Here is a 9415-nt window from a genome sequence, read left to right as displayed (position 1 = left end):
GGGGGGCAAAGAGAGAGAGAATGAGTGAGAGAGGGATCGGGCATTGTTTCGGTCCATTGTTTCCCAAACAAACGGCGTCCACGTTGTTTCGTCAGGAGATATTATGTTCAGCCAGACAGGCAGGACGAACGGGAAATGGACTGCTGTCAGTTTTACTCTTCGTGATAAATACCCGTTGCCGTCGCCGCCGCCGTCGCCATAATTCCGTCCATCCGTATTGCACGGTGCACGTCGAAGTTATAGTTGCGATGACAAGACTGGGTTCCTTTTTATTTATCAAAAATGTTCCCAAATCACTTTAAATTCATAAAATCTTGAATGTGTGCGTGTGTGTGTGTGTGTAAAACCCAAGTTATTAAGATTCCGATTATTAAAATTTATGTTATACTTCCGTTACTTATTTTTCTGAAAAAACAATTGAGATCGCGTTCTCTTTTCGAGTATTTTCAATTCTCCTAAAATAAGATTGACAATCACACGAGAAGCGATCAGCTGAAATGAATCGCCTGCAGGAAATCCTCCAGGGCATCGACGATTTTTTTCTCGCGTGGAGACTCGTTTAAGGAACAATGGTACCGGCTGGAGAGCTATTGCAAGGATCGTAAAGGGACTTTACGAGACGGCGTTATATTATTATTCCGCTCGAGGCGAGGCGAGCGAGGCGATAGAGCGCGCGGATCACTTGGACGTCGACGACGCGTCGACGACGCGTCGTCACCGTCGTCACCGTCGCCGTGGAGAGACGATCTCGATTTCACGCGGCGCGCGAGGGAAGGCCGGTTTACGATTCATAAGACAACTCGGCGGATTGAATTAAGCTCGCTCGCGCTGCGGCAGCTGCCAGTCCCGTCCGCCACCGGGCGGGCGGCGCGAATCTGCATAATCCCGTTCGCGTCGACGATTCTAATTGGCGGATTGTTTCAATCTCTGTCGCTGCGAATATTTGCATTCACGCTGCTCTACCTCCCTCGGCCCTGCCGCCCTCGTTCCCGCCCCTGGTACCCTTCGCCGTACCGTCGCTACCGCTACCCTTTCCCAAACTCTGATCCCGTGTATCTTTCTCTCTTCGTCCTTCTCGTCTCTTCTTTCTACCCCTGTAACCTCCTTTCGGCATTCACTTTATCGTCACTATCTCCATCGCGAGATGTGAAGCGTATCAAATAATGGACCACACACGCGCGCGTCTCTTATTTGATTTTTATTCAACTTGATAGTATATATTTCTCTCCTTTCTTACATTATCATTCGTACGTACTACATACAAGATTCGTGTAGTCTTTCTATCACTTTGATTGATGTGATTAGACTTTTTTTTCATATAATATCTCTCTATGCCATTTATACATATAATATAGTTGTATATACGTGTAGACGTTTATCGCGTAAAATCTCGCATCGCTGTCATTTCTATTTCCAAGATGGTAGTGGCATTCTTTTTAGTGATATTTTTTTCTTCGTTTGGGATGTAGTATTTCCTAAAATAAAATTGTAAAAGAAGTATTTTGATACGATTGCCGTCGTCCAATTTGTGGCAGCCTGTTTCATTTCGCATTGTTGGATTATACCATGGATGCGCGTTTCTTTTGCCCTCAAGGCGCAGCTCTCGATGCTTTCGATTGCTAACTATTTTTTCGCATATTTTTTTACAGTTATCTTGTCCAAAAATATTGTTTGAAAATATTAAAAAAATATGTCTTGTACAACATACGATGTACGCGCATCTTGATCCAAAAATATCACCAAAAATGTCAATCTGTCTGAGAATCTGCAGCTATTTTGGAATCAAGTCAATCGATATCTTATCAAAATTGATATATAATGCATTAGTTTGTAAATATTTGTAATGTGTAAAAGAATAGATTGACATCACTTTCAAAATAAGTAAGTAGTTAGTTTAATTAACTGCACCATACACTAATATATTATCTAAAACAAGTTAAAATCTTTTTATACCGATTAGGTTCACGCTTTACAGTTAACTCCTTTAATTTCTCTTTGAGAAGAGATGTACGACTTTTACTATTCACATAAATATTTTTATTACGGGGCACTCTCGCAGCAAGCTCTTGTCCTTATTTTGCATAAGGAGAAAAAGCCGTCGGTTGCAGCAGAATCTGAGCTTTTTTACGGTTGAACTCTCTGCGTAATTCAAACGTCCTATTCTCCGTGTCATACGAAGGAACGCGCTCGCCGAATGACTCCTGGACGTATCTTGGAGATCTTGCACCCCCAAGAAATAAAATAATCCATCTGACACCACTCTTCCACCATTTTGAACAGATTTTATACCTCGATATTTTGCTATTGCTATTATTAACTTTAACATTATTCAGAGCCATTTTAAATAAATTTTTTCAAAACGTCAAAAACTGCAATTAGATTACTACAAAAAAACTATAGAGATGTATCCACAGCTATCGATATTTATTCAAATTGTCTTAAAAAATTGGAAAAATTTTATTCTCAAAAAAGACAATGTCAATTTAATAAAAGTCATTAATTAAAGGAGAATGAGAGAGAAAGAGAAAGAAAAAAGAGAGTTAAATATTATTTAATTTACAATTAGTAGTTAAATTAAAAATTAAGTCTGTTTTCGCGAATTTGAGAATTGAAAGAAAAATTATGCGTGTTCTGCGCGAGATTGAACCTCTATCATAGACGTAATATCGACAAAGAATATGCAATAATTGTTACGCGGTGAAAATTATTGCAGCCATCGTGGTAATCACGATAATTGCATTATATTCTTATACAGCAAAAGAAAACAACGCATTTGCGGAATTGATCGTTTTGATTATCATGCAGATGTGATATACAGGCACGATATGCAGGCAGATGTTGAACGGGAAGCACATGAAATAGCCATTTAAGCGGTACAATCGCAGCGTCATTACATGACGCGTATGGCGCGTATAATAGATGTAACAGAGAATCGCGTCACTCCATAAAGAAAAATATGTCATCCACATTGAAAAAAAGGTCAGAAAAAACGAATCCAAAATGATTCAACCAAATATGAATAAGAAATTATAAAATTATTGACGCGAATAAATTTATAGTTTCCCACTCTAAACCTCTACCCGTGCGCAAACAAATCACGCTAAAGACCTTTTTATTTCGTATAACAATTAATTATTTACACGACAATCTTTGCTATAATGAAAAGATATTAAATATGTCGTCTCTAACTCCTAGTTTCGCGTCTAATTCTTGACTTTTCTGCATTATCGCGCGAATGCTCAATGACACGCGATGAAAAGGCGATCTTCAAAAGTCACGCTCGTGCAAGATCGTACTAGAAGTTGCGTTCTTCATTTCGCGTCCATTCTTGATGCTTTTCCGCATTATCGCGCGAGTTGTCGATGGTACGCGATGAAAAAAAAAAACGGTTCTCAAGAGTCGCACTCACCTGTACGCGCGACGACGCGACGGGGCGAACGGCGGGATCCTCAAAGTTGGCGCCGCTTGGTATACGACGATCCACCGGTCACCCGAGATGACGATCTATAGATCCTTGTCGTGTCCAAGGGGCACGGGACTCGACGGGAGTGTCGACGCGTGCCGCTGGCCGTGGCGGCAAATGAGATAATAATCGGAGGACTCAGTCACTCGTCGTCGACGGCTGCGTGGCAGTCGGGATGGTTGTTCGACGATGGTGCGGTGGCGGCAGCGGTGACGGTGGCGGCGGCGGTGGGGGTTGTATTCCATCCCTTGGCGACCGTCGGCGACGAGGGTGCGAGAGAGTAACGGGGAGCGCTGTCTGCAGTGGAAGAGCGTGCGAGGGAGGTAGAGAGAACGAACGAACGCGAGGGGTCGAGAGGGGTAGTGGAGGAAGAGGTGGAGGAGGAGGAGGAGGAGGAGGAGGAGGAGGGCTAGGAGGCGGGAGGGTGGTGGTTTTTGAGATGATCCGGCCAATCTGCGCATCATTTCCCCGATGTACCCCCCTGCGCCGAGCCGCGCGCGTAGCGGCAAACCGGCGCGGATTCCGCACCACCGCAAGCAGCGTGGAAGCCCTGTTGAATGCCACATTTCGAGGCAAAGACGAAGTGGGAGAGGGAGAGGGAGAGGGTGCCGCAGGGTGGAAGCGAGGGAGGGACCGCGACGCGAGCGTTCGCGGCGCGAAGAATGGAACGGGTGGAAGATAGAGACAGATAGAGAAAGAGTAGCGCGCAACGAGAGAGGAGGGCGGCACTAAAAAGTGAAGAGGGAAGAGTAACGCTGAGGGGGAGAGAGGCGCCGGCTCTCTCGCGGTAGCCCTGCTCGGGAAAAAAAGTGGAAAACAGATATAGGCGAGGAGGAATCTTTCTCTCCGGCGCGGCGCGGCGGGTGCGCGCCACCGTACCTCGGCCGCTTCCCTTCCCGGCGCAGCGCGCGGCGTGTCTCTTCGACGAGGGGTACGTACAACATATACGTATATCCGATACGTATGTATACGTGTTTACACGTCACCGCGAAGGAATCGGATCGAGTATGCCTCCGTCTTTAAAGCCGGATGAAATTGAAAAACTCGCGTCATGCAGTTTGCCACGAATCCCCCGCGGTTCCTCGCGCTATAAACAATGAGAGAGCGTAGAACGCAGGAATTCCATCTTATAGCTGGATATAAGAGAAAGATAAGATCATCGGAACGTTCCTGACAGTCGCTGTTTTATATCGTTCGTGTACGACAATCTTGCAAAGATAAGTTTTCTAGGAACAAAAACCTCTTTTTTGCTCTTCTAAAAATCTCTATTTCAGAAAATAATTTATTAATCGTCCAATTCCAAATTAATTTTCTATTTTATTATATAGAGAGTGAGATAATAGAGAGAAAAAGATTTGTTATATAAATAACTTTGCGAGACAGGACGAATTGTTCGTAAATTAAATTATAAACTTGATTTAATCTTTCTTTTTGAGACAGCGAGAAGAAAGCGAGAACATTCGTGAGATGAGATCGCGATCTCTCGTGCGCATCGTTAATAATACCGCCGCGATCGCGTTCGAACTCTTCACGTTTGGATATGGATGTTAAAGGATATTGGAGCTTTTGTCGATGCGTTCCGTGCGCAAAAGAGCTCGCAGAACCATGCACGGAAATGCACGACGTACTTTTCAATAGGTAGAAGAATCATACACGCATGATCGAATGTAACACACGTCGACTCCGTCAAATTTACTGCTCATCGAAAGAGTACAATCGCCGTATTATCGCCGTGTCTGCAAGAATCTTTTACAAGAAATAATTCATGCCGCTTTTTCGCTTTTTTTCTAAATAATTATTGAGAACTTTACCGGCTCGAAATCACGATATCACGGAAAAATCGACTTTTTGTAACTTTGCGATGCACGTTTCATTCGCGAAAATTGGGTCTTCCTTGACATACGACATTGACAATTTCAAATCGCAAAACTAATTTATTAAGGAATGCTTATCTCATCTCGCGTCACTTATACGCATGCATGGCTTGAAATAAATAATTTCGTTTTTTTTTCCATATACTTATTTCAATAAATATAACGACGCAACACATAAATTATTTTGATAACATCATTAGGTTTTCCTTCGAAGACGGTAATTAGTTCTTTTGTAACGTGCGAGCGGTCGATTAATGGGAGGGAGATAAATAATGCGCCGAAAGTTTATCGCGGCGCGTTGCGCGCATTTATTATTTATCAAGACTTTTCCTGCGGCGCGCAGTCGCGCTCTCTTTATCCGACACAGAGGCTGGATGACCACTTACGTCACACCGTACGTGAAACGATGCTAATTGGTCCGCCGCGAGGGGTAGCAACGCGTGAAAGCGCTCGCCTCGTACCCACTCGTCGCCCAAGTCGACGCTCTGCTTCTACCCTTCGCCCCTCTCGTCGGCCGATTCGACGTGGACGGGGACAGGGTAAATCCGTGCACGCACCCGCGACACGTTCCGCTCGTTAATTATGTAAAGAATTTCACAGATTTGTCTCTCTGGCACATACCGCGTGTACCGCTAAACACATGATTCGCCGGATCTTGCAATTTTATCTTTCAATATCGATTGACATTACTTCCAAATTAAATAAAAAATTAAGCGCAAATACAAATGATGTTTTTGGAAAATGAGAAAGATATGGGAAATGAAATCCGAGTTTTTCATTCAAGATTTCAGATGCGCTTGAAAATACAAATCATAGTTCGATTAGAGCTTAAGAGAAGAGCGAAGAAAAAGGATATTGTCAAGTTTTCGAGATTAGTTTTCTGGATAACAAAGCTACGCGCGAAAATTTATTCTACGATGTCTCCTTAATTATCTTTTAAATTATCACTTTTCCAATCGTGTCATTCGGTTGCGGACAATGTGTATGTATATTATATTTAATAGCCTATATCTCAAATGTATTTGGAATCACTTTCAATCTGAAATGCTCTTTCAACAATGAATAACTCTGAGTAAATTAGGGGAGAAGGATGAGACGCATATGGATATGAACTTTAGGAGCGACTTGCAGCGCGGCAATTTGAAATCGTTGCTCCTAAGAGAGAAAGTCGAAAGGGGAAAGGGAGACATCATGGGTACGATCGTGAGTCGACGGTAAAGACAGCTCGCCCTTCACGGGCGAGCACCCTAAATTTCATTCGACGATTCGACCGAGGCACCGAGAGTCTCTTCTGGCTCTTCGGGGCTCGAGGAGGTAGCACGAAGAGGAAAAGCGAGAGAGAATGAATGAATGAGAGAGAGAGAGAGAGGGGGGGAGAGAGAGAGAGAACGGGTGCGCGGGGAAACAATTTACCCGAAATTCGCCTCGTCGCGCGTTCGCCGACTGGATACACTCTTATTTGTCCCCGCGGCAATCTGTCCCCGACTGCAACCCTTCTCCCAGCTTTCTCCGTACCACCGCCACCACCATCGCCACCACCACACCTTTTCCGTCGGCCCCTGCAACCCCAATCTACCCCCTTTCCGGATTCCCTAACGCTGGCCACCGGTATCGGCTGTCTTCTCTCGCGACGAAGAGAGCGCGGAATCGCGCTTCAAGTCTCACGGGAATTTTAAACACCGACGAATCGTCAGTACTCTCTTTCTTCGGTCTTTCATTTTCTTTTCTTTCACGATCCTTTTCACCCGTCTTTCTTTCTCTCAACCCTCGGTAGGCGGAATTCGAGAATGCCTCTTAGCCGATATGGATACTCGGCACAATGCAGTTGCGACTAGATCTCTCTAGTATCTCCACCCCCCCCCCCTTTCGCCTCTTGCCACGTTACTCGTACGAAAATCGAAAACATCATTGGCCGCTTCTCTTGATAACGCGCTATCTTTCAAGGACGCGACATCGCGTGCATCTCGAAAGTCTGCGATCGTTCATTCTGTATGTTTCTCGCAAAGGAGGGCTTAATCCGAGCTTAGCGAATCACGATTGAGCGAGGGTGACGCATTATTCCGTAATAATGTGCATTTAACGACCGGGACTCCTGTAAATTAGAAACTCTGTGTGGCGTGAGACCATTTAAAATATCTCTTCTATAATTAAATATTATCTAAATCTCGATGTTCTTCGTGTAAATCTTTTTTTCATCGTGCCAAAACTTATTATAATCGAAGGGCTCAGCGAAATGACAAAGAGGACGGAAACCTAGTGAGAATACGACCTTCGTATTTAAAGAGCAGCGTGTAAATATATAATTCGCAAGATTTAAAGACGTGTCCACGTCAAAAGTGACTCTCGTGAATCACGTCGACTTATACCTCGTTCTTATATGATCTCTTCAGAGACTCTTGATTCTCGGTTGGGTGCGAGTCGGCTGACGGCCGCGCGCTCGTTTAATCGAGATTTATCCTTGTTGTTGCGCATCTGTCGCTTCGCGCGCGCGGGACGCGTGAATGAGATGCACGCGGGAGAGCAGAAAGGAGGAGGCGGTTTAAGAGAAAAGGGACGAGAGATGAGGAATCACTCGAGTCGCGCGCTCGTAGTGAGAGCTCGCAGCGGGGTGCGTAATATTCCCGGGAAGTAAAGCTCCCGAGAATTTCCAGCACCCCCTCTGCTCTCTCCCACTTCCGCACCCACTTGCTTCTCACGTCCCCTCCTTCCTGTCTCCATCTACCACTCGTCCTCTCACGCGGCAGGCAGAACGGTAGCTAGAGAACGACGGCCGCCCCTCCGACTACGAAGGGATGCAAATAACTGGTGATAACAACAGATAGCTCCGCTGTATGGTACGCCTGCCTGAAGCTTGCCGTGGCGTGTGGGTGACTACGATGATGGTAGTGGTCGCCGATGGTTTGGGTTTTGACGGCAGGAAGGGGGTGGCGTAAGAGAACCAAGCGAAAACGGGGACAAGTGAGAGATACGAGAGAAAGAGAAAGAGAGAGAGAGAGAGGGGGGGGGAAAGGGGAGGAGCGGGAGAATCAAGCTTGAAGAGTAGGCCAGAGGGAGGGTTGAGGGACAGGCAGGCAGGCAGGCAGGCAGGCAGGCAAACAGGCAGGCAGGCAGACACGCAGGCAGGCAGGAATCGTAGAGCCGCGGAAGAGAAGAGGTAGAGCGATGGGAGCGGTGGCGGTGGCGGCGGCGGTGGCGGCAGCGGCAGCGTCGAAGGGGGTGTCGAGGGGGTGACAACAGAGACCGGATGGAAGGTAGAGTAGATGGAAGAGTGGTAGTCTCTCTGCCGCCGTCTCTGTCGGTCCGTCGTTCCAATCGTGCCTGTCTCTCCTCCTCCGTCCAACTGTATCCGAGTTGCAGGGTAGAAGGGTGCGAATTGGAGCGATGAGGATGAATCGTCACGCGAGAGAGGGAGAGAGAAAGAACAAGCGGGAGAGAAAGGCGAAAGAGGGGGTCTTACGGGGGTGGCCGCAACCGTGGGCTCGGCAAGGGGGAGAGGCAGAGGGTGTTGGGGGACGTCACTCGCTGTCGCATCGAGCGCGAGCGATGAGTGGCGCGCGCTCGCTCGTCTTTTGTTTGCGATACGATGCGACTGCCAGCCTGGTGACAGCGACGACGTGGTGCGGCGTCGGGGGACGACACGGGGCGGTTTAGGGAGGATCGGGGAACGGTAACGACAAGGGGGACGCGCGCGCGCGCGCGAGTGCGCCATTGGAAGGGGGCCGAAGCGCCCCGCGGGCCTAGAGGACGGGGGTGGATGGTGGTACAAGCCTGGGTGAGAATCATAGAGCTACGCTACACTTAACGCGACCCACGCGCACGCACGCACGCACGCACGCACATACGTACGTACGTATCATGCGTGCGACACACGCGCGAATGGCCGTAAGCCTCCTCCGGCTCTATCGCGCGTTTCCCCATATTGGGTCCTTGTTGTCGACAGGTTGCCGGATACGCATCCTGCGAATCCGCTTTGCCCTTCAGTGCGAGAGATGCGATGAGCTCGAAGCCGATGAGCTTCGACCACCGTGATCTTTAAATATCACGAATGCGCGCAACTGCGTTTATCCAGATAGTACAG

At 47.0% G+C, this 9415-nt stretch overlaps 1 protein-coding gene across 1 annotated transcript in view; it reads right to left on the bottom strand.

Annotated features, from left to right (window-relative positions):
* Positions 1-4029, bottom strand: part of LOC105454174 — a 7803-nt gene extending 3774 nt beyond the window's left edge. Inside the window, 4 exon segments of the mRNA XM_011696604.1 lie at positions 964-1094; positions 3545-3614; positions 3652-3964; positions 3967-4029. Coding sequence (XP_011694906.1) covers positions 964-1094; positions 3545-3614; positions 3652-3964; positions 3967-4029 — 577 coding nt within the window.
* Between the last annotated feature and the right edge of the window lie 5386 nt (positions 4030-9415).

The sequence above is a fragment of the Wasmannia auropunctata genome, unplaced genomic scaffold (genome assembly GCF_000956235.1).
Source record: "Wasmannia auropunctata unplaced genomic scaffold, wasmannia.A_1.0 LD335988.1, whole genome shotgun sequence".
Taxonomy (NCBI): Eukaryota; Metazoa; Arthropoda; class Insecta; order Hymenoptera; family Formicidae; genus Wasmannia; species Wasmannia auropunctata.
This window is presented reverse-complemented; position numbering and strand designations above follow the sequence as displayed.